Source organism: Pistacia vera, unplaced genomic scaffold, assembly GCF_008641045.1.
Source record: "Pistacia vera cultivar Batoury unplaced genomic scaffold, PisVer_v2 Contig271, whole genome shotgun sequence".
Lineage (NCBI taxonomy): Eukaryota > Viridiplantae > Streptophyta > Magnoliopsida > Sapindales > Anacardiaceae > Pistacia > Pistacia vera.
Genome location: NW_022196081.1, coordinates 98,076 through 123,323, shown reverse-complemented (window position 1 = coordinate 123,323; position 25,248 = coordinate 98,076). Strand labels below are relative to the sequence as shown.

The 25,248-nt window shown below is 35.0% G+C and overlaps 6 protein-coding genes across 7 annotated transcripts; 2 read left to right on the top strand and 4 right to left on the bottom strand.

Moving 5' to 3' along the window:
- Window positions 1-229: 229 nt before the first annotated feature.
- Window positions 230-2,503, bottom strand: LOC116133641 (early nodulin-93-like). Its single transcript, XM_031419326.1, has 4 exons — window positions 2,200-2,503; window positions 2,053-2,114; window positions 843-918; window positions 230-440 (listed from the first exon to the last, which is right to left on the bottom strand). The coding sequence occupies exons 1-4, from the start codon at window positions 2,303-2,305 to the stop codon at window positions 355-357; spliced, it is 330 nt and encodes a 109-aa protein (XP_031275186.1). The 5' UTR covers window positions 2,306-2,503; the 3' UTR covers window positions 230-354.
- Window positions 2,504-3,520: 1,017 nt separating this feature from the next.
- Window positions 3,521-6,111, bottom strand: LOC116133639 (profilin-1). The gene is made up of 3 exons (XM_031419324.1): window positions 5,847-6,111; window positions 4,737-4,874; window positions 3,521-4,005 (listed from the first exon to the last, which is right to left on the bottom strand). The coding sequence occupies exons 1-3, from the start codon at window positions 5,967-5,969 to the stop codon at window positions 3,871-3,873; spliced, it is 396 nt and encodes a 131-aa protein (XP_031275184.1). The 5' UTR covers window positions 5,970-6,111; the 3' UTR covers window positions 3,521-3,870.
- A 948-nt stretch (window positions 6,112-7,059) lies between these two features.
- On the bottom strand, window positions 7,060-9,783 carry LOC116133624 (derlin-1-like). Of its 2 annotated transcripts, none has more exons than XM_031419301.1 (7): window positions 9,684-9,783; window positions 9,208-9,343; window positions 8,831-8,904; window positions 8,581-8,674; window positions 8,284-8,412; window positions 7,969-8,129; window positions 7,060-7,477 (listed from the first exon to the last, which is right to left on the bottom strand). In XM_031419301.1, the coding sequence occupies exons 1-7, from the start codon at window positions 9,698-9,700 to the stop codon at window positions 7,324-7,326; spliced, it is 765 nt and encodes a 254-aa protein (XP_031275161.1). In that variant the 5' UTR covers window positions 9,701-9,783; the 3' UTR covers window positions 7,060-7,323. The 2 variants fall into 2 exon arrangements, 1 of the variants encoding a protein (XP_031275161.1); XR_004128590.1 differs by having other exon boundaries at window positions 7,419-7,477; window positions 7,886-8,129.
- Window positions 9,784-12,377: 2,594 nt separating this feature from the next.
- On the top strand, window positions 12,378-16,596 carry LOC116133623 (ATP-dependent 6-phosphofructokinase 6). The gene is made up of 13 exons (XM_031419299.1): window positions 12,378-12,540; window positions 12,651-12,697; window positions 12,808-12,847; window positions 13,204-13,266; window positions 13,343-13,480; window positions 13,940-14,098; window positions 14,237-14,290; window positions 14,982-15,050; window positions 15,181-15,310; window positions 15,473-15,738; window positions 15,888-15,936; window positions 16,036-16,190; window positions 16,310-16,596. The coding sequence occupies exons 1-13, from the start codon at window positions 12,439-12,441 to the stop codon at window positions 16,496-16,498; spliced, it is 1,461 nt and encodes a 486-aa protein (XP_031275159.1). The 5' UTR covers window positions 12,378-12,438; the 3' UTR covers window positions 16,499-16,596.
- A 2,134-nt stretch (window positions 16,597-18,730) lies between these two features.
- Window positions 18,731-22,087, bottom strand: LOC116133642 (serine/threonine-protein kinase Aurora-2). Its single transcript, XM_031419327.1, has 9 exons — window positions 22,054-22,087; window positions 21,349-21,465; window positions 20,666-20,812; window positions 20,471-20,566; window positions 19,839-19,934; window positions 19,648-19,744; window positions 19,330-19,447; window positions 19,150-19,222; window positions 18,731-19,026 (listed from the first exon to the last, which is right to left on the bottom strand). Exons 1-9 carry the CDS (start codon window positions 22,078-22,080, stop codon window positions 18,922-18,924), a joined length of 876 nt encoding a protein of 291 aa, XP_031275187.1. The 5' UTR covers window positions 22,081-22,087; the 3' UTR covers window positions 18,731-18,921.
- A 1,015-nt stretch (window positions 22,088-23,102) lies between these two features.
- Window positions 23,103-24,697, top strand: LOC116133607 (oleosin 1-like). The gene is made up of 2 exons (XM_031419281.1): window positions 23,103-23,108; window positions 24,132-24,697. The coding sequence occupies exons 1-2, from the start codon at window positions 23,103-23,105 to the stop codon at window positions 24,498-24,500; spliced, it is 375 nt and encodes a 124-aa protein (XP_031275141.1). The 3' UTR covers window positions 24,501-24,697.
- Window positions 24,698-25,248: the final 551 nt, after the last annotated feature.

Here is a 25,248-nt window from a genome sequence, read left to right as displayed (position 1 = left end):
AAGTATGACCTTGTATTTTATACTCAATTGAATAGTAATATATGAATTTTAAGTTGAAATTATAAAAGTCTGTGAGGAAAAATATTTTTTCCTTAAATTATAAAAGTTTAAGCATACTCAGAAAATAGATGTTCAGTATTCTCAATCAACCTTAATCCTATCATGAAATTATGTATAGGACCACCGTCACTTGAGTTTTCGCATGGAACTCAACCGAAATACTTAATGATAGAATAAACATCCAACTTCCCATCTTGTTTATCGAAGAGAAAGATTGTCTTTATAAATACAACTATTACCATTTACAGAAACGCATCAAGCTGCTGTTGCCGAGACTTGGTGGTGACCTGTGTATCAAGCTGATCTCTCATAATGGGAATTCTTTCTTGCACACTCCAATATAGTTTTATCAGCAGTTATAAAGTAAGCAGCAATCGACGCTGTTAAAAAATAAATGAACGTTAACATTAATCCTCCGGCCTTGAAACGTCATCCTACGGCTCTACTTTCACCACAAGAAAAAAATTATAAACAAGAATTAATTCTTAATTATAATGGTCAATGAGTTTATAAACAAAAGTCTCTATCATCAGTAAACAATGATAAACTATTGATTTTCCACAGATCAGCATAATATTATTTTTAATAAAAAAATCCTTTAAGAGTCTGATTAGTGATTATACTCCATTAAAGCTAATAATTTGCTTAACAAATCCAATTGATATTGCATGATTCTCTAATTTTTATGTGGTGGTGAAATTATTCAGATTTTATGTTGCAAAACACAAAAATAATCTACCAAATCTAAGAAGCTGAAAGAATTATCCATATCCTGATTGTACCTGCAGATATAATCAGTGCCTGACCAGTATAGTTAATGTTTGCCTTTGCCCAAGGGACTTTTCGAACTGCAATCAACTGACAACACAAGAAGCAAATCAAATGCCAATCATAAAAGCCACGATCTGCATAGCGCAGAGATGCCCCAACAAAATGTCACAATTCAGACCCAATATATATATATATATATACAACAAAATGTCAAAATTCAGACCCTATATATATATATATACACACAACTGATAGCCTCTGTTACAAGGGCAAAGCTCTTCATAAAAGAACTCAATCTCAATAAATAATTCCACACTTCATGGCTAAAGGCTGAAATTAGGAGCATTAACCAAAAGGCAAGTCAGAAATCACCATGCTCCATCGAAAGAGTCAAAAAACATCAAACATTATAGTAGTTTCTGTAAAGTGGATCTTAGAAAGTTTGAAATCACACAATTAAAGATCAGATGCACCTCTTCTCCGAACACAGACCACTACATCACCAATTGTAGAAAGAAATAAGCAGTTACCAAGCTTGGCAATAAGAGAACTATCATCAACTTTCCCTTTTGGAAGGTCTCAAATAGGTTGTGTTACATCAAAGATCAATAGGTTAGCGTATCAATGATTGAGCTCATATGCAATAATGGAAGTAGCACTCCACATCTGGTTACTTCACAAAACACGTTCAGACCTCAACTAATCCCAAACCAAGTCTAAAATATGGGTTGTGTTACATAAAAGATCATTAAATTAGTGTATTAATGATTAAGCTCGTATGCAGTGATGAAAGTAGCACTCAACATCTGGTTAATTCATGTGACACGTTCAGACCCAGAACTCATCCCAAATCAGTCTAAAATATGGGTTAGTAATCCAGTGAAAACCTTTTCTCTGTCACATTGCTAGACCTGTGTAACAATTACATGATATTTCCTTTTCCATTCCAAGACAAAATCCTCATCAACAAAGACAATAAAAAAAAAATACCTGGATTCTTGTATTATAAACCATAATGAACATGGACATACCATTCCAAAATAAAATTTTCTAGTTTGAGCTTGAGGAATCAAGATAAAAGGATAGAATATATATATATATAATCACTGGCTAAGCAACAAATACAACAATAGATTAAAGAATGAAAAGTAAATGAAAGCAAATTAAAAAAAAAAAATGAAATTTAAAAGAGCAGTTAAGAAAAGTAAAAGTGAGGATCACCGTAGGAATAGCACTGGCAATACAAGCAACGGCAGCAGCCTTGGCTCCAGCACGAACACCTTCTGCAGTAGTAAATTTATCATTTAAACATCAGTAAAATACATATAATTGGAGATTGATAAACAAATAAATTTAATAAATGAAAACCTTGAGTGCACTGGCGGGAAGACATAATCCTCCGATCCTCGGCTGTAGAAGCAATCGCGAAGATGTTTTTGCTTTCTCTTGTTTTCGCTTTCGTAGGAATTTCCATTTTCTTCTCTTCTCTAAACCAACAAATCAATGGTATTTGACAACTGAAAGAGGCGGCCTTCGATCTGATTTGTTCTTCTTAATTTATATTTATATTTATTTATTTTTAAATAAAAAAAGCAGGGGCCCTTGTCAAATAAAACACCAATCTTGTGCGCCGGCGCCGGTCTCTCTATGCTTTACATGTAATAAGCAATAACCCATCTCCGTATTTTTCCGCTACTTGCTACAAAGAATAATAATACTTCACTGACAACCCCCTCTCGAACAAACTTTCTCTCATAATCTTAATACAGCAGCTCATAATTAGTTAGTTCAGGTCTTACATGGGTCTCGCATAAGTCCTACTAATAATTACGAACTACCTCATCATAGTTATGAGAGAAAGTTAATGAGAAATGATTGTTAATGTAGTATTACTCTTCAACAAATCGAAATCTTCCTATATATACAGTTCCTTTAAAACATTCTATTAGATTTATGATAATCCCTTTGCATAAACATTATATACTGAAAATCAACATCAAAATATAATATAAAAAGTAATACTATAGTACTATACTTATAAATCTTTTCACCGAGCGATAAATAAAAGGTGATGTTTCATTATCTTTTAAATTACATAATAATTATTTATTTTATTTTATATGTTCACTCTACCATTTGTATTTTATCATATTACCACATCAAAGGTATAATATAACGTTGTTTATTTATTTTATAATCGAGATGTTAAAGTGTTCAAGTCAATTCACCCATATCTCAACTAATCTTTAGAATCTATTAAACATCCTACAAACCTTTAATTTATTCCCACATTATTTGAGGGGTTTAGTTTATATATATAGTATTTGGTAACATGAATTTTCATATGAAGAAGAAAAATGTGAAAAAAAAAAAAAAAGAACAACAAAACAAAGAACTTAATATTTACATGATCTTAATCAAACAAATAGAGTCAAAGTTTATTGAACTAACTTTTTTATATGTTATATAATAATTTTAATAAAGAATAAGATTCTTATTAAAAAATTAATAATAAGTAGAAAGCATAAATTGACATAGTTTTTTTTTGTTTTAAAGATAAGGTTTAAAATAAAAACCCCTTAATGAGAATAGTGAAAAAAACTTAATGGGAATAGTAAAAAATACTTAAAACGTTTTGAGTAATGCACCTCAAAAATACACCTAAGAATCCTGATTAAAACCACCCAAATTTAACGAATAGTTTTTCCTTATAATCCGAAGACTGAATAGTGTGATAAACAAATTAGGCATGATCAAAACCTATCCGGGACTGCAACTTCCACAAGGTGGTAGATCAGGAGTTGGCTCCTAAACAGACATGCAACGAGAAACAACAAACATATTAGTCTAACAAAAACACTTTCACTCACATCACAAAAACCTCACAACTCCCTTACAGATAATATTCTTGATTTCATTATAAATCAACACAATTCATTCAAATGTCTTTGAGCAACCATGTCTCTCAAATCCCCAAGCACCATAACACTTTTAACTCTCAACACTTAATTCTCCATTATCAATAAAATCCTTAAGCACTTAGAGACCTTGGTCAATTAGATAATCACCCAGCCTTTCAACAATCATGTTGCACTGACCAGGAGTCATAGGCTCATCATATATACCAATTACCAAGGCCTGATTGGTCTTCTTGACGGTAACACCACCAGAACCCTGAAATACATGTAACAAAACTCTCGATCAATATAATAACGAGCAACACAAAAATAAAGAGGCATTACAACTGGATAAGTTTCATTATGTAACATAATAATCAGTACCGTCACTGAATCTCCACAAAAGTAGCAAGAAAAACAAACGTGTTAACTCACAAAGAAGTTTTACTAATTAAGTTGTTTTCTACTCGCAAAGAAACCAGCGTAACATACAAATATGAACTCCGAATTTACAAGCAACAGGTATTATTGTTCCCTGCAATTGATATTTGGCACCCTCCTCATACTGAATCAAAAGTCAAACTCCTATCACCAATTTCTTAATTCAAACTTAGCATACTGACCACTTCCAACTTCACCAGCAGTTCTCACATAGAGTGACAGGAATATTGGAGATCTAACAGTTACAAGATTAAAAAACCAGCCAATTTTTTTCTGTAGACAAAGCTATTACATTATCTAATATAATGACTCAAAATCAGCATGAAGCAGGTTCAAGAATGTTAACTAAACCATTACAAATCAGCTCTGATTCTGAATGACATGGAATGCGGTAATTCTTTATGAGATAAAAAGGTCTGAACTACAGCTTTAGGTTAGACCTATGAAGAATATTTAAAAATAATAATAATAATAATGACATATACGACTGGTTTAATGATATGACATTGAATGTGCATTCAGTGGTATTGTTATGATGTATAAAAGAATACAAAGCCAAATTATCACCTTCTTTCCTCGTATGACGGCTCCAGGTTCACCTTGGATCACCATATATTTCACACCACCAAGGAATAAGCCGGTTGGCGCAAGAGTCCCAGGTTCAGCAAAGTCATTCATAATGCCTGTTATTTCCTCAGGCTTAAACTGCAACACCAAAAACACTTTTCAGGCAAAAATAAAAATAAAGACTAAACAACTAAGCAGCACAATAAAAATTAAGTCCATATCCACCAGCAGAAATCTGAACATGAATTCTCCACATAGCCACATCGGCAGAATAGCACACAGCAAAAGATAACACTAGCATTCCTTAACTCTAAAATGTAACAGCTCAACAAGGGAGTACACATGGGGCACCAGGCCAAAATTCAAAGACACACACATAAATGTTGCCTGAATTCACAATGTTATTACTTCTTTACCTGTACTTTTAAACCGGAAAAGACATAAATATTATAGTACACTGGAGGAGATTAGCAAGAAGTGAAGTACTGAAGAAGATTTAGGGTTACACGTATAAAAACCAGTAAGTGGTCAACATCAGTTATACACCATTTTTCTTCATCAAACAGAGAAGCTGAGCCTAAAAGAAAATATGATAGACACATTAGTATCATAAATCAGCATAAGGTTGACTGGGTTTGGTGTTGAACATATTAAGATCGTTACAAATGAAGTCCTGCAATAAAAACAAACTAATCCAGCTGATACGACGGCCGCATGAGTATAATAATAAGATGGGTTAGCAAAATATAATGTAGATATACGGCCACCCAAAATATAATTCGACAAATTAGTTCATATTAATCAACGGCTAAAAGGAGACATTGCATAAAAGCAACAAAAATTAATCAAGAACCTTGATGACAAATATTTTGCTAGTCTACTACAAAATGTCAAAACAAAACAAAACAAAATTAAGTGGATCATCCCAGTAAAAGGATTAAAAAAATCCTAGAACATAAAACCTCTGCATGTATTACATCAAAATCAATTAAACTCATCATTTATTACAAGATAAATAGTCAAATACAAGAAAGCAAATCCACAACGTCATCGATTTTAACGAAAGAGCAAAAGCTTAAGTTAAGATCTGCGCGAAATAGAAGAAGGAACCTGAGGGAAATTAGCGCTCTGGGCCCAAACGGTGCCATCATGGCCGATGATAGCTGCAGCAGTGAGGTGCAGACCATCCATCTCGCACATCAAGTGATCATCAACGTACGTTTGCCACGACATCTTTCTGGCTTTTTTTAATTTTTCCTTCGGTTTTTTGTTTGTTTGAGATTGAGAGGTGTAAAGGGTGGACACTGGTATTGTTCAACTTTCAAATGTGAAGCCAGAGGAAGAAGACTAAAGATATAGACCGAGAGGAGAAGGTAGGTAGCGTGAAATCAAAGCTGGTAAAACGACAACTTTTCTCCACCGTGGACTATTTTCTTTACCCTCTGGGACCCTATTTTATTTCTCTTTTTCTTTTTTGGTTTTTCTTTCTTCTTTTAAAGTTTCGATTTTGAGATTTCATTCTCCTAAAATTCAAAATATGGATCATATTACATAAAAGATTATATAAAGTTTTATTTTATTTTCTTATAAATAGCTTTGAATTGAACCGTACGTTTCATTTAAAAGATATTAAAATCACTTATAATTCTCAAAAATCTTTTTTAAAAATATTAAAAACTCTCTTAAATATCAAATAATTTCTTATAAAATTATTTTTTTGTTTCATTTAAAAATAATGAAAACCGACTATTATATTTAAAAACTCTTTTAGAAAATATTTTTTAAACAAAATGAATAAACTAATACCAAAGAATCTCACAAAAGAAAAATAAAATAAATTATGAATATACTATTATATCTTATGTTTATTTACAAATATAATTAAATTAAAAATTACTGTTAAATTAGATACAAGCGGACTAGCATGTTCTGTCCGTGGAGGATGAAAATGGAAAGGGGTGATGGTTGCGTGATTAGACAACGTGTCAACGACAGATCATCCATCAGTAATGGAGGTCATGGACTCAGTTCCATCACAAACATCATGAAAATTCTAGAAGGTTATCTTTGAAGGGTCAAAACTCTAACGACAAATCAAGATTCCAGAAAATTATTCATCGTGCAGAAAGCGAACTTTGAAAGAAAAGCCACATAACGCAAATGGGTTGGCGCCTTCTTCAACAAGAAGGAAGAGGATTAATATATTTTAAGTCTCACAATGAGTGGAGATCAACTAACTACAAGTCCACACAGGGGTATGAAAACAAAATAATGTAAAGATTGGTCAGAAATTGAGTTCATTAGAATAAGAACACAAGCAAAATATTCCTAACAGCAAATATCACATTCAATGAGAAAGATCATATAACATTATTCAGATTACCGTATTCCTTTTGGTTCTTCAAGCTGCAATTCAGATGACAAATATGCTACAAACAGCCAAAGAATTGTCAAACAAATAAAAAAAAAAAAAAAAAAATCTGTTCAATACTCTTTCTAGTTTCCACTATTGGACTTTTCTTAATTAGCATCACGACTGAAAGCATATCAACGAAGGTTGTTAACAGTAGTATAGATTCTTCAGAAATCAAGATGACCACAAGTTTCTGATGGAAAATGGTCTACCAGAGGATGAATTTAGCCGATAACTCCTCCCTCTAAAAGCCACACCAGTACCACTTGCTGTCTGGACAGGGGTATTTGTTGGATATCCCACTCTCCAAAGGCCAACAAGTTTATGCCTGAGTTGTAAGATGTAAGGAATTTTCATAGCACAAGTTTATAATATGCATATGAACCAAAACGCTGCTGAAACAAGCTTCTTTGCATATGGAAAAAGGGATAATGGGGGGTGGGGGCTTGTATTAAAAATATCAATCTATGATTCAACTCAAGCAAACATGAACAGAACTCAATCCATGATTTAACAAAGAAAAACATGAAGAATGCTATGTACAACACAAAAAAACATGGAGTTCCATGACAGACTAGGCATATGTCTGATTACAATAACAAGGTAACATGATTGATTAATTGTCCGACATCTCGGGCAAAGGTTACCTGAATTTGAATAGCTCACTTGGTGCCCATTCCTTTGAGTCATATGTATTAATAATATATTAAAATTAGATATATGTGAAAAGGGATACGTTGATCCTTATTTATTATTTACCAATAATTTGTGGGGGAGATGTGTGAATCAAAAGATCAAGAAGAATATAAAAGAGGATACACCCATATTGGAGTCTTTAATATATTTCTTCCACCAGCAAGAGGATGTAGCACCGTCAAGAAGTAATATAGATGCCCTGCTATGATTCCAAGAAAGTTTGGTAGTAACGGTGAACCAAATATAACATCAATAGCAAGCATGGCCCATGGAAAATAAAATGCCTGCGTTTCAGAAAATATTAGCTTAGTATTGAATCCCCCCTCCAACCCATGAAAACAGATCTAAATGTTTATCAATGGCATCACACAACAAGATGCAAGATACTGTTATCCCACTGCATGTGCATATGGGACAAGGAGAGTTGAGGAAATGTACCTTGAGCGTGACAAGCCCATATATACTAATTTGGGAATTAGGAAACTCTCTGCTCCATACATATATAAGCATGGACACCAATGAAACCCCCAAAAAAGGAGTCCATAACATCGGAATGGCTGATAACACCTAAACACCAAATGCCACAGTTAGATAGAAGAAACTAATGGCACTAATATTTTGCCAAAAAAGAAAAATGGGTTGACAAAACATAAGGAAATGTGACCATGCATAACATTGTAAATCATTAAAAACTTTGGAACTTGGAAGGTTTTATAAACACCAATTAGCCCATACCAGTAATGTTATGGCACCAAAAATCATCATCCACAGGAAATCTGCTGTCCGCCTCTCAAATGGACCTTTTTCAAGCTGGACACCATATCTGGCTCTATAAAAATAGTAGGTTCCAATATAAGTGAACAGAGGACAAGATTTTTTTCCCTTGGTAAATAACTTTCTACTAGTCTCATGTAATCCTAGACACCTACTCTTCATCATCAAAATGTTCTTACATACAAAGTATTTTTCAGTGATTAGTACTTACATCATTAGAAGACGAATTCCAAAATTGATGGAAAATTTTCCGAGGAAAAAGAAATTCGTAATAAGCCTCCACACCTATGAAACAACAGAGGGTTCAACAAGTATTAGAAGCACAATATTTAAAGTTTTTTTTTTTTTTTTTTTTAACTTTTGTTGATACCTAGAAATCCCCAGTGTTTCTTAAGAATTCAAAGAATTTTTTCTCTTTTGGGACCACAACAGAACCCACCAATCTATGTTCATTGTTGTAAAAATTTATCTTGGCATTAAAATTCACAAGATGCTTATTATATAACACACAGCAATGATGAAACAAATAAAAGTAAAACTTGGCAGAAAAAGGTTCCTTCTAAATGAGTTTCATGATTGGATTTAAACCTGAAACTTGGAGAAAACAGGTCCATAAAACAACGCTATACTCCAGGGACTGTACAATCCCAAATGGAAAGCTGCAGTGGCCACCACACATATGGTCCCAAAAGCTTTGCTGATAGGAGGAAGAGAATTGTAGAATCTGAAACATACCAAACAATCAAGTCACCAAATGCCAGATTATCAACCATCCAAGAAATCAAATTTTTAATAATGCCATCAAAATTCAACTTCGCTGCTGATAAATAAAATACAAATTTAATATCCGTAATGGATAGGGCCATGTTGGCGGAAATTAAAACTTTTAAACTAATATAACATTCAATTTCTCAACAAATCAAAAACTTGCCACTGAGATTACCAAAGACTCGAATCGGCAATTTAGAAATTAAATTCCAATTGATCATAAAAGAAAACAATGATAGAAAGGACAAAAATGATTGTAAAAGAAGAGTGAGGTGGGAGATAGTGAACAGCATTACTCTGCAGGAGACGACATGTTAACGAAGTGAAACCTGATTCATAAAATCTTCAAAGTTGGTTGGTTCTCTGTGTAAGAAGGTGTAACAGATCTTACACGGGATTTTTCAAGCAATGTGAAGGGGAGAAAAAAAAAAAAAAAACAGGAGTACGTAATAGCCTTCAAATTACACCGGCAACAGGAAGAGATCATCTTATTGTGGGCACTGACGTGGCGTACCAGGAGACAACATGACAACAAAGGAGGTCCAATGAGGAGACGCCAAATCATACTGTAACATTTCTTAATTATTAAGAGTCACAAGCTAGTTAAGAATAAAATTAAAAATAAAAAACTTTTCCTAAAGTTAATAAAATTTATTATCATTATATAAATAAATAAATGTTATTAACCTAATGATATACGTTTGAAATTAGAATTCCATAAAAGCCTTAATAATGTAATCTTATAGGAAATACCTTTAGGGGGTTGGGCGGTTCGATAGTGACTCTTAGGTGTTTTATTCAAGAAGTCTTAAATTCAAGTCTTTCTTTGAGTGTTAATAGGGAAGTTATTAGAACTCTTACCTGACTCCGATCGATAGTTTCAAGATTTTCGAAGAATTAGTTGAAATGTACATAAATTGACCGAATATCGCGATCATAAAAAAATATAATAAATAATAATAATAATATGATAGGTTAGTTAGTAATGTGCATTAAACCAAAAATTTAAATTCTTTCTTCTTTCTTTTATTTTTTTGACAAACTTTAAGTGTTATTTTAATTTTTCAGAGCGTAGCAGAAGAACTAGACTAATTTAAGTTTATATACTTGATTTATTTATGAATCGTTTGAATTATGGATAAAAATAATATAAGTGTGAAAAACTATGATTATAATAGTCTTTTAGATGTCACGTTTTCATGTAAAGCTGTATATGTTGATCTTATTGATGCATGAATATTGTAATAATAAATGGTTATTGTAGTGGTATCAATGAAAGTCAATCATCTTCTTCTAGGACATGTTAATAAGGGTTCATATTTGAACAAAATTCAAAATTGATAGATAAAAAACCTATGACTTGTATTAAAAAAAATAAAAAAATAAATAAAAAGGTAAAAGTAAAGGACACTTCATCAAGAGATAGTCTTTGTCAAAATTATCCATGGAGTACAAATTCAAATAAACAAAAAAGCAAAGCAGAGGCATCTACATAACATAATCTTGATTAAATACTTACAAAAGCAAAAGAGTAAACGACTTGTTCCCACGCAACTTTTCGCCAAGTCCTAAGTTCCCACCCTGGTTTCACAAATTCCAGATTCCCACCCTTAAATTAACAGAAAACCGTTTAATTTAACGATATGGCCATTTGCTTTCCACTTTGTTCTTCCTCGCATCTTTTCTTCCTTACCATGCCTAGGAACTCCACTCTCAATGCCGAGAATCCTTCAATTCCTCCCCCAGCACAATCCAACGCAACGTCTTTAAATTTCAAAGAGGGAAATTGTTTCCAAACTCAATTAAACAAAACCACAACTACACAAATTTCACAACAAAACAACCAAAAAAAAACCCAATTCAAAGCCGCTAACTGACACCATAACTACACAAGAAACAAAAGCCATTGACTCTCCCATAAATCATTTCAAAACCCAATTCAACAAACCACAATTATAGATTCAAACACATACCAAACCCAAAAAACCCATTGACTCTCCCATAAATCATTTCAAAACCCAATTCAACAAACCACAACTACAGATTTTAACACATAATCCACATCAATCCCAAATTTCAGGAGGGGAAAAACAACAAAAAATTTGAAAATTCAAAGGAAATGTATGGCAGTGGGTGCGTAGGGCTTAGTTGCAACTACTTCTTTCAATTTTAAAACAACCGTGCATTTGGTTAGCAACTACATTCAGCGACTGAAAGTGGCCCGATCTGGCTTTGTGGAGGGCACTGCAACTGAAGTCTTAGTGGTAGATCAGCGGCGGAAACAGGAGCGCTTTGCTGCTTGTGGTTGGTTGGCGAACAAGGAAGGTGACGATTGCGATTTGGCATCGAAAAAGCAGCAAAAACCATCGACATGACACCGCTAGGATTGATTGCCATCGCCGTCACTTCTTGCTTCGATCTCGAGGTTGGATTTTACCAAGTTTAGCCTGGTCAGCGCTGCCGCCGAAGCGTAGTGGCTTTGGTTGGTTTTCTTAGGGATTTCTAGTTGTTGGTTTGGGTTGTGGAGTTCCATCGTTGGCCGTGTTTTGATGGGCGATTTGGTGATGGGTCATATGCAAGGGTTAAAGAACAATTTATTTATTTATTTATTGAGGGCAATATGGTAATAATTCTTCCATACTTGTGTCATATCAAAAAAAATCTTTAACCATGTTGGTTTTTGGGTGCGAATCTGGAATTTATGAAACTAGGGGTGGTACAGTCGTTTCGTGAAACCTTGGGTGGGTACATGTCGTTTACTCAAAGCAAAATTAATAAAAACCAGTGGGTGAGCTACAGTCACTAGAAATTCTGAAAAACTCGCCACCTGTTTTGCATCCATATTTCGTACGAAACAATCTCAGTCGAACCTAAAACCCCCCCAACGACGCCGCTTTCTCCACACCACCTTACGTGCCTTTTCTCTCCTTACGCCTCCCCAAACACTCGCCATAAAGCGGCGCAAGTGCAAGCCACACGGCCCCGTTTTAATCATCGTGAATTGCGGATATCATTGCAAAAAAATTTAGCAGTAAAAGTGAAGAGCAAACAATGGAGCATTCTGGTAATTTACAGCTCAAGCTGGTTGATGGTGACGCTGGTTATGTCCTCGAAGATGTTCCTCACCTCACTGATTACATTCCTGATCTCCCTGTATGAATTTTGAACGATTGATTTGATCACTTTCTTCAACTTCGACTGAGTTTATTTTTATTTTTGCAAAAAACTATATTAGTTGTTAAAGATGTTGTTTTGTACGGCAGACTTATCCCAACCCGTTGCGGTCAAATCCAGCTTACTCCGTAGTTAAGTAAGTAAAAACTCCTTATTACTTCAACTTAAAGACCAGACAGATCCATTGCCACCTTCTTTAGTTATGATATGATGATTCTTGTTGATATGAGTATTTTGTGATTACAGGCAGTATTTTGTTGATGTGGATCATACAGTTGCTCAAAAGGTGATTTATGCTTCGACTTCCAAATTTTTTTGGTTTGTTTTCCTCTCCCCGCCATTTGTCAACTGGAAGATCTGTTTCTGTAAATGCTTTCATTTGCCTCTTCTTATTCGTGGCATCCCATCCAAATAATTGTCGTGATGACTACAACTTTTTAAAAACTCGGCGGCAATATTTCTATGGCCTGGTTTTTTCGCCCTTGTTTTCGGAATTGAAAGTTGGAAACAGAGTCAGAAAGTTTGTTTCACTTGTTAACTTATATGTAATCATTTCATGGAGAACTATCTGCCGTGTCAGGGAAGGTGGCTTGGATACAAGAGCTAACTGATTACTTTTTCTCCGTCTTCTTCTTTGTTTAGATTGTTGTTCACAAAGATGATCCAAGAGGGACACATTTCCGGCGTGCCGGACCTCGCCAGAAGGTGATTATTATTTTTCCTGTTTAATTACTCATAAACCATATGCATTTTACTAAGTTCACTACATTATGCTGTTCAGGTGTATTTTGAATCAGATGAAGTACAAGCCTGTATTGTAACATGTGGTGGCCTTTGCCCCGGGCTCAACACTGTGATCAGGGAAATTGTCTGTGGCCTTTATCACATGTACGGTGTCAACAAAATCCTCGGAATAGATGTAAGTGGCCACATTATTTTTGCTCAACGTCATTGAATATTTTTATTATAGTATCAGAAAAAGGATCTATGTATATGTTATCTATGTATGTGTATATATATGGCACAGCTCCACACACGCCATTTGCTCCAGTTTCTTATGTTTTCAATATATTTATCACACGACCTTCAAAATATTGTTGCACAAGAAAGGAGGCCATGGTTACACATTAGTTGGTCAGATTATATGTAGCTATTTGAATTTAATTTTGAGGGGATGCTGCTGATGAAATTATCTCAATTATTATCAACAAGTAAAAGAGCTGTTGTGTCGGGCGTTGAAGTGGTTGCCATGTGTGAGCATTGTGCAGAAGTTAGTTAATTTGGTTTTGTGATAAAAATGTTAATATTTCGTATAAAAATCTTGAACATAATTGTTTCGTGTTGACCCCCCTGAGGATTTTGTTTGATTCATCCGTAGGGAGGATATAGGGGTTTCTACTGCAAAAATACCATCGATTTAACGCCTAAAGTTGTTAATGACATCCATAAGCGTGGTGGTACCATCATTAAGACATCACGAGGAGGCCATGATACCTCAAAGATAGTTGACAGCATTCAGGATCGTGGAATTAATCAGGTATGTGAAGGCTAGAATTTTGTCAACGGTCATTTCCTCAAATTTTTGGATGAATCATTTGTGTAAATGGTGAAATTTCTTGCTGGATAGGCACATAAATCCCCTTATAGATTCTCATTATGACTTTTAATGGTCCAGGTGTACATAATTGGAGGAGATGGAACTCAAAAGGGAGCAGCAGTCATTTACGAGGTACTATTATTTGAAAGGTTGAAGAAAGTCTATTGGCTGTCATATATTGCTTACAGATTGATAGCTTCACATGTGTCTCCCATTAGATGCATGCATGATGGCTACTTAGAAATGTTACTATTATTATGTCAATCACATTTTACTGTTAAGATCACACAGCTGCAGAAAAATTGCTCAACTGTAACGACTTCTAATGAGCATGAAAATCTGTTCTGGACTTGATTGTTTATAAACCGTCTTTTCTGTTTAACAGTGCGTATTCTGAATCATCACTAGTTGAAGATATCAGTAATTACATGTGTTTTTTTTGGGATTTTTCACTTCCGACTACCTTATTTGTTATTTACTGTTACAGTCCTTTACAGATTTTCTTCATTAGCCCACCATTATGTGGTTTATATGCCCTTACCTATGCTTATTTCTGATAATCTATGTCAAGCTAGAAGGTCACTACAGATGTTAGATTAATCTGCTGAATCTGGCGAACATATGTGATGCCTTAAATTTTCATAAAAATACTCCTAGGCTGCATGAACATATACTCAAGTGTCCCTCAGACTAATTCTAGATTAACATACATGTCTTTGTTATCATTGCTTGATTGATTGCTTTAATTTTGAACACCAATCCATATAATTAATCGTTGTTTCTGTGTTTGCCACTGTAATATAATGCAGTTCTCATTTTGCAGGAAATTAGGCGCCGTGGCCTCAAAGTTGCAGTTGCTGGAATCCCAAAAACTATTGACAACGATATTCCAGTACTTATTTCCACCCATTTTTTACAGATCATAATTTAGTTTTATTGTTTCTCTTTTCATTTCTTTCTTGAAATATTGTGTTTTCTAACTTTACATAGCTTAATATTGGATTGTCATAATCGTGATTCAGGTTATTGATAAATCCTTTGGTTTTGATACTGCTGTTGAGGAGGCCCAACGTGCCATTGATGCAGCACATGTTGAAGCTGGAAGTATAGAGAATGGCATTGGAGTTGTGAAGCTCATGGGACGCTATAGTGGTAAGTTTTGCATCTATCTTGATGGTTTCATATGCTAAAACTCAATACATCAATGAAGCTCGAATGATCTACTTACTCAATTTTCACATGCTTGTACTTATCATGTTTTCATTTTTAAGCCTTTTTTATTTTTCACCATATGATGTAAAATCACTGGAGCAGGTTTCATTGCGATGTATGCTACACTTGGCAGCCGAGATGTAGACTGTTGTTTGATTCCAGAGTCACCCTTCTATCTTGAGGGACGTGGAGGACTTTATGAATATATTGAAAAACGACTCAAAGAAAATGGGCATATGGTTATTGTTATAGCAGAAGGAGCAGGACAGGATCTTCTTTCAGAGAGCTTGCAGTCCATGAACCATCAAGATGCTTCAGGAAACAAGCTTCTTCAAGATGTTGGGCTATGGATATCTCAGAAGATCAAGGTACCTCTTGCAATCTATTAGAATCGTTTTGTAAATTCTCAAATTATCAGCACCATATGTAACAGTAACGTAATTTATGGGCTATATAAGGAATTCTGTGTCTTTATAAATTTAACACTTTGCTGTTGCTTCAGCTTCTTTAATCGTAGCACCATTTTGCCAGCCAACACAAGATGGCCATTAATTTGAAATATATAGGTCAGTACCTGAGACTTGCCTTCTTTGTTGACTATACTCTCTTAAATTTGACCAAGATGGATGTGCCAATGACTCTGCTCTAACCAAATTGGTTTGCAGATCCTACATACATGATCCGGGCTATTCCAAGCAATGCATCCGACAATGTCTACTGCACTCTCCTCGCACATAGTGCAGTACATGGAGCAATGGCAGGGTATACAGGCTTCACAGTTGGTCTTGTCAATGGCAGACATGCTTACATTCCTTTCAACGTAAGTTCTTTTATGCAATTCAGCATTTGTCACTAGCCAGACCTAATCCTTTTCAGAGGAAACTGTTTTTCATATCGAAGCTTATTAATGTTATCTTTGGTTTGGATATCGGAATGCAGCGAATCACAGAGAAGCAAAAAAATGTTGTTATTACTGACAGGATGTGGGCAAGACTGCTTTCTTCTACCAACCAGCCAAGCTTCTTGAGCCACAAAGAACTCGCTGAATTCAAGAAAGAGAAACAACATCAACACCAGTTGTTGGATGACGAAAATTGCAAAGATAACAAATCTGAGCCAAAGACATAGGTACATGACATTTGAGCTGTATAAATTACTGTTCTGCTCGTTGCATTCTATAAGCGTTAGTTGCCACTTGTAGCTGAAGCCTTGTGATGGTGGATCTATGGTTGATAGAAATGTGTATCTGACTATTGTTAGTAATATTGAGAGGTAGATGTGCTTTTTGTATGAGGAGTTCATCCTTTATACCAGTTTTGTTGAGTTATTCTACCGAGTTATTATTAAATATCTTCAAATTCATCTGTTGCCTATTGGTATGACTTTGTTCTCTTCTCACAACTCAGTGTGGAGAGCAAGTATTTTTCTAAAAGTTGATTTCTGTGTCATGAAGTTAAGAGTTCTGAAAGAGGGTCTTTACCTATCAAGTATATTGGTGGATTTGATGGTAACGGAAAGCTGGGAATTCTTTCGGTGCTCGAGCCTTGAATTCCTTTTTGTAATAAAATGATCCAACTTTCATTCTCAAAATAAGAAAGTAACATGCTTTTTGAAAATCATAAAAATTAACCCAAAAGAATTAACCCCCGAATATGTATTGTAATTTGTCAGTTTTTTATTAAAGTTTTGGTGTTTAATTTAACCAATCAAAGATATGTTCGGAATAGTGACAGATAAATTATTGTTTCAATTACTTCATAGTGGAAATTGCAATTAACCAATGTTTTAATAACCAACCTGAGTTGAAACCCGACAAAGTTGTCGGGTCAGTCAAATTGGGTGTCCAAAAGTTTAAAATTCACAAATACACCCCAAAAAATTATAGTTAAGTTCCCACAGGTAGGGGTGTCAGTCGAATAAAGAGCCGCTCACGAGTAGGCTTGACTCATTAAATACTCGAACTCAGCTATAGTTTAATCAAGCCAAGCTAGCTCGAGTAAGATTCGAATCAGGTACCGAGCTGAGTTCTAGTCTACCCTGACACGGCTCGATTCGGCTCTCAAATCAATAGTAGCTCGTTTAGGGTTTTTTTGCAAAAAATACAAGTTTTAGGTCTGTCTTGTAATTTGACATGCAAAAGGTTTAAAAATCACAAATTAACCCTTAACCCCAATTAACCCAAACCGCATAAACGATTTCCCCAAAATCATAAACCTTATTTGCACATTACTAATCAGTGTTTATGTTATGTAATTTGTTGACGTATTTTGATGTGATTTATGTTGATTTGGATGCAAATTTACCAAAAAATTGATTTGATTTGTGTAAAATAAGTTGCAGATTATATAAAAAAATGGTCAAACGAGCCGTAATCAAGCCATAATTGAGCTCGCGTTAATCGAGTCATAATCAAACTTTTTTATTCGAGTCAAACGAGCTCAAGTCGAGTCACGAGTCGGCTCGATTATAAACGAGTCGAGTCACAAGTCGAATTTTCCTAACTCGGCTGACTCACGACTCGACTCGAACTCATCTAATGCTTAACCTTAACTGAGTCAGACTCGTTTAGGGTGATACTCGGCTCGTTCACACCCCTACCCACAGGTTTGCAATTTAGCAAACACACCCCAAATACAAATCGGCAGTCAATTGGTTGGCGGTGACAACACACCAAATGTAATCACAATCATCCCCTGAGCCATTCCCCAGAAAATCTACCCAAGCTATGGCCATAATCGAACCTGATTTCAGCCAGATCTCACGATTGTCGGTGTCGACAACCTAAGCCAGATCTCACCACCGCCAATGTTGACAACCCTCCCCATCACTATAAAAATACTCCCCTCAACCTCCTGACCAAAACCCACCTCACCCCACCCTCGTTCGCCTCACCAATCGCCAGTCGTTGCCACCACAAGTTTTTTTCGATTTTCGATTGATTCACTCACTGGAAATCACCTCTGTCGCCACCATTGTACTCACTAGCCCTTACTCTTCAAAACCCCTAACATACAAACCTTTAACTGTTTGTCGATCATCATCTCGATTTCTAAGGTTTTCAGTGAATCGGGAAATTGGTAATCTGGCCCAGTGAAGGCCCCAGGTCTTGGTTCAACCGGGCCGAGGTTTAAAACACTGCTATTAACTACTACTACTATTATTATTATTATTGCTAAGGGTCTAAAAACAAAATGACAATGACGATTGACTGCATTGCACTAGGGGTATGGCAAAAGAAACTACAAAGAATACAGCTGTTGCTCCGATGGATAAAAATACAACATGATAATTAGAATACAAATGAATGTTAAAATTTTCGGCAAACCAATAGTTTTATTTCTACAGATCTTGGAGACTGCCTATGCAATCAAACTGCATATAAGGATATCTAAAGTGATGAACCATAACAAGTCATCAGAGGTCTGGATATTTTCATCACACAAGGAATCCCTTCCTTCTGTCACAATGTTGTTTCAGTAAAGATGACCCAGCAAGAAAGTTCCTGAAAGTCATCAAGAAATTAAAAACGGTTCTCCAACCAGCAATTTAACTCAACAACCCCTATAGATGCCAGAGGGATCAGCATTTTGTATGATCCATGGATGCTCTAGAAGCTTGTGTAGTGGTAGGCGCTGTGCAGATTCCTTGACAAGCATCTGTTTTTACATAAGAAAAGGAAAATTCAGGCACGATCCTCAAAGTGAACATTGAAATCGCTGTGATGGCTGGTTGCCTTATGTAAAAATGTAACTTGGTGTAGTTCAAGTAAAAGAACAAACCTGACTAATGAGGTCCTTAGCGCCAGAAGACACAATTGGTTTAGGAGGAAACTTCAAATCCACTTGGACAATCCTGAGAAAGTCATTAGATCAACTATATAAATATCTTGATGCAGGCGGTTCCTGATACCATTTACAAGAAAAATGGATTTGACATCTTAATTGCAAGTTTTGACAAACCTTCTATACGTATCAGAGTGTTCCTTGGCCTCAAAAGGAGGGACACCATAAAGAAATTCATAGCACAGAACACCAAGGCTCCAGATATCCACACTAGCATCATGTTCAACACTTTCCACTGTTAAGAAAATACAACAGGAAGTGAAATTGAATATTGTTTGGGAAGAAACTCTAAATATTTGAAAATACATTTTTCTTGATAAAACTACAATAATAGGATTCAGGTTGCTTCACTCGGAGTAAAGCAAACAAAACCTTTAAAGAAAGCCTTGAATCCTCAAGCTTTTAACTTAACTGGAATGGGCTATATGTACATACCCATCTCAGGCGGAAGATAATCCAGTGTGCCACACATGGTACGCCTACGGTTAAATGTGTGCACTGACCATCCAAAATCTGCAATCTTTAGCTCACCCTGACAAAGGACACCCCACATTGGCGTGATAAGCACAAGAAAGGTTTCACTAATCAGTTAAGAAACATGAAATGGATATAAAAATTTGGCTCACCTGTGCACCAATTAACAGGTTCTCTGGCTTGATATCTCTGTGTATTACATGCTTTCCATGACAATAAATGAGAGCCCGAGCTAATGATGCAACATACTGTAAAAATACCAGCACAAACAAAGTATTCTAGTTAGCTGCTGCATGCGTCAATGAAATCAAATTGATTATCATGCCATTCATAGCTATAGGGGATGTTGTATACTAGTCCCTCCACTTTCTTGTTAGCATCAGTTACATGGTAGTAAACTACTATTGGAATGTGCTTTCTTAATATTAATATTTTTCCAGAATTTGTTTGACTAAAGACCAGGAGAAACCTGAAGTATTCTAGTTAGCTGCTGCATGCTTCAATGAAATCAAATTTATTATCATGCCATTCATAGCTACAGGTGATGTTGTATACGAGTCCCTCCACTTTCTTGTTAGCATCAGTTACATGGTAGTAAACTACTATTGGAATGTGCTTTCTTAATATTAATATTTTTCCATAATTTGTTTGATTAAAGACCAGGAGGAAACCTGAAATTGGGCTTCCATTAAACAGAAGACTCAAAAGTTGACAACATAGGTGGAGAAAATCATAACAACGACAAGATAAGCAAAACTATATATAGAGTATAGAAAGAACTTACCGTAGCAGCACGTCTTTCACTGAAGTATTTACACTTCTGAAGTTCCTTATAAAGTTCACCCTTCGCTGCATATTCTAATATCAAGTAAACTCGTTTCTGCAACAATCATTTTTAAAAAGCAAAAAACAATCAAATTGCCTGTTTACTTTTCAACCAAAACGACATATTCTGGAATAATAAAGCAACAAATTATACCTGATCATAGAAGTAACCATAAAGCCGTAATATGTTGGGATGTCGAAGATGACTTTGTATTTCAACTTCCCGTCGTAGCTGATGTTCAACCTGTGACTGCTGCAGCTGGCTCTTAAATAGCACTTTTAGTGCCACTATATGATTGCTCTGTTTCACAAAAAATAAACAAGCATATATCAAATTGGTGACACAATTTCCATTTTCCAGCAAACACAATCCAAGAAAGTACCAAAAGATAATTTAATAGTACACATATATAGATCATGTGAACTTTCACACACTGGAAAACAAATTGCTCTATTCTTCTGCCCAGCTGTGGATGCCAAAGATGAGCTCTCTTTTGGATCTTGGGCTTTATCAAGAATACAAGTAGCACCAAAAACACAAAAGATCGCTACTCAACCAAAGTATAAATGAACTATGATTAAACAAGCACAAATTATAAGTTTTATCACCTCTTCAATCTCAAACTTCTGTGCAACCAAATGAACGACATTTCAGACATTAAAAAGTATATTCCATGCTAGTTAAACCAAAATGAAGAAATATATATCCCTAGCGTTAGAAGCACAAATTTTACCAATTAAAGAGCTTATTTGAACCCTAAAACTCACAAAAAGTATAAGAAGTATATCTTTATATGCAAGAAATCAAAATGAACTATGACGAGCAAGTAAACTGACCCTCTTTTCTCTAGCCAAATAGACGTGACCAAACTTTCCTCGTCCAAGAGGCTTTCCAATATCAAAGTCATTTAGAGTCCATCTTTTTTTCTCGGTTGCCGAAACCCCCGAATAAGTCTGTACAAAAGAAAAAGCAATAATTAAAACCTCACCATTAACTAAAACTTAAAACAAAAGAAAAACTAATAACTAAAAATATACCATTATCTAAAACCCATATGTTCTTGAATATAATGTATGAATACAACTATACAAGTTACTTTGTTGATTAAACACACAACCCCGATTTCAAAAAAACATATAAATTAAGATGACAACCCGAAAAATCCCCAGAATTTTGAAGCCTCCTAAGAATTTCCAATCTTTATGTATGATCAGATAATTCGAAAATCAGGAATCAGTACTTGTAAGTTGTAACTAAAAAGAAAGGCCCAAATATTCCCCGATTTCAATCAATTCTGAATTTTAAGACGATTTCTTTAATCTAAGGAAAAAATAAAAAAAAAACCGTTTGGTTCTCAAGGAAATGAACAAGGGGAGAAGAAAATTTCCTGGAACAATTTAAGACAATCTCCTGCCTTCCAAGAGCCAAATAGAAGAAACTTCAAAATAGAAAAGAAAAACCCTAGAATTCAAACGAGATGATTCGAAAACATTACGCAGTCAACCACATAAACATATCTCTAAATCATCAATTTGGTTTACCTTCTCTTGCTCTGCAGCAATCGCCATTGAGGGAGAGAGAGTTCGTAAGTAAGTGAATGGTTGATTTGGTATGCAGTTGAAGATGGACAAAGAAAGGAACGGATCTATGGAGACACTTTGAATAAGAATTTCTCACAACGGTCGAATTAGTACGGATCGCCACGTGGTCCATCTCGCTCAAGACGCATTTCAAAAAAATTTCTTTTGTGAGGAGCGTCTTTGCTGTCTTCGTATTTTGTTAGAATAGTGGGTCTACACTCTACAGTCACAAGCTGTGACCTAATGGTCAGAATACGTTCCATCGAGGCATGCTTATTCGATGTGACCCATGTGGGTGGCACCACTACATTCGCTTTTTGTTTTGATCCGACGGTCTTGGTGGGGCTGTGACATGATGATCTTTTGACTTGTAGTTGGGCTTTACAACTTGTCTTTCATGCTTCCGTGGGACCTGAATTGTATACAAGATTAAGAGTAATGCTACGTGCACTAACTAATGTCTACTAATTCAAGTACTATCATTGAAAATTTGAAAAAAAAAATTGGAGAGAATTTCAAATTTCCAATGTTAGTACTTGGATTAGTACTCATTGGTTAGTACACATAGTTTTATTCCAAGATTAATGTGCCGTTGTGCTGGTGTAACCGACTTGCCGTTTAGATGAGTGTGGATGTAAACGACCTGAATTATTTCCCCTAATGATTGCAAGTGATCTAGCTTGAAACTCAGATTATAAAATTGATACAAATGTGTATATAATTTTTTTTAAACATAATTACTATATTTTAATATTTATCATTTTTTTATTTATATGACTTTAACGTGGTCAAATATAAATATATATATATATATATATATACTTTAATGCTTTGTCCCATACTTCAAACGCTTTGTCACCATCATTTTCAATAGTACCCCAACAAATGAATTTAATATTTCTTATACTATCTTAAAATATATACAAGGACAATAAAGAAGAAGTATTTAAACATAAATTGTAAAATATTATACAAGACAATAAAGAGAAGTATTTGAAACATAAATATGAATGAAGGTAATTTTTTTTTTTTTCTTTTAATGATCAAGGTATCCAAGCTAGTTTACGGATATCTCAACAATCCTTAAACCTAAACTATTAGCCAGGTAAAAGTTTCAGTGGTCACCCCTATTAACAATCGATGAGGGATTCAAAATCTCTTGAGTAATCACTCAAAAATGAAATTTTGTTTAAAAATATGATTTTTTTTTTTTTTTTTTTTATTCTTTCTCTACTTAAATGCATGCAATGGTGATCACATTAATTATTTATTTGAGGCATAATTTGTCAAATTCTAATTAGTAATTGTCAATACACTATTTTTCCCATAATTATTACTGAAAGACTCAATTAATGGCTGCGATTTCAAACATTCCAAATTTCTAACGCGTTTGAGATTGTGAAGGTGATAATTAACTAACAGGTTATAAATATTACATCAAATTTTCAACGAATTGACATATAACAGGGGTTTGTCACTAATAAGAGAAAAAAGGTTCAGAATTGCACTCCTTTCATATTAATCAATGCATTTATATTACTATATTAATAATTAATTCATAAAATTATTATGTAGCATATATCTTGATATGTAACAATCGAACAGGTAGCAAATGATGCAGAACACCATCGAACGTCGGTTGTTGGTTCCACAATCCGTGAGAAGTTTAAACGCCTCTAAAGAGAACAACCGTTACACATAAAAGTTCCGTAAGAGACAGTACCTGCCACGTGCCTTCATGACATAAACTCACAACATCAGAGCTGCCAACGCGCACCACCGATTCTCTATGTTCTAGACATCTCCATCACCGTCACATCACACATCACGATAAAATATTACATTTCCTTCTCCGCCACGTCCCCCTCACTCACCTCCTTATATCACCATTACTCTTTGCCATCTCTCACAATCTTTTCATCTTTCTTTCCCATTTCGCGTGATCACAACAGTTACGGTCGTCCATCATGTCTGATCGTCCAAGGCCATGAGCACCCAGGAGTTCTACGACAGAGCACCAACCTCATACCTGACATGAGTTTTTGACGGCAGCCGCAATAGGTGCGTCACTGTTGTTCTTAGCAGGTTTAACCATAACCGGGACAGTGATAGCTCTGATTTTGGCTACTCCAGTACTAGTCCTGTTCAGTCCAATTCTAGTCCCGGCTGGGATGGTGACTTTCTTGGCTGCTGCTGGGTTCTTGTTCTCCGGCGGGTGTGGCGTGACTGCGATAACGTTGTTATCGTGGGTATACGGTTACGTGACGGGAAAGCACCCACCGGGAGCTGACCAGCTGGATTATGCTAGGATGAAGATAGCTAACAAGGCTAGGGAAATGAAGGAAAGGGCCAAGGAGTATGGACAGTATGTGCAGCACAAGGCTCAGGAGGCTAATCAGGGTTATTGAGTTTTGTTCTGTTTGGGTTTGATCTTCATCGTCATCCTTGATTTGCCTTCATGCATGCAAGCTTACATTATGTAGTTGCCTGCTTGGTTATTTTTATTTACTTCGAGTTTGAGTTGGTTTTGTAACCGATCAGGTTTTTCTTTGTTAATGAATCATCTTTTGTTTGCCTATAGCTTTCAGTTCAGCAACCGATGGTCTACGGATTTCAATGTTGTTGTTAAATTCAGCGTATAAAAGAACAAAATCATGGTCTATGAAAAATAAAAATCGGTTTTTATTGGGTTATTGGCTTATTGCTCCACAAAAATTCAGAAAATGTAGAAAAAGCGATTCGACACGTATGCCTATAATGATATTAATATTAATGCATGTGTGCATAGGTGTAATGCAGAATTGGTAACACGTAGGCCGATCATTCTAAAAAAACAGACGTGGCATTCAGCGGCCAGTATTAATATTATGGTGCTCAAACCTCATATTCTGGAGCCCCAAAAACTCTCGAGCTCAAATCTCATATTCTGGAGCCCCAAAAATTCTAATTTAGGCTTTCTAATGCTTAATAAAAATAAATCATTCAAGTTTTATACACAAATTTATAAAACATAATAGCATTTTATTATTAAGAGGATACAAATTTATAAAATATACTAGCATTTTATTATTATTGAATTCAGTAAAATTTGATTAAAACTGTAGGCAAATAAATATATTAGTTAATTATATTTCATATATTTTTAATATTGAATTA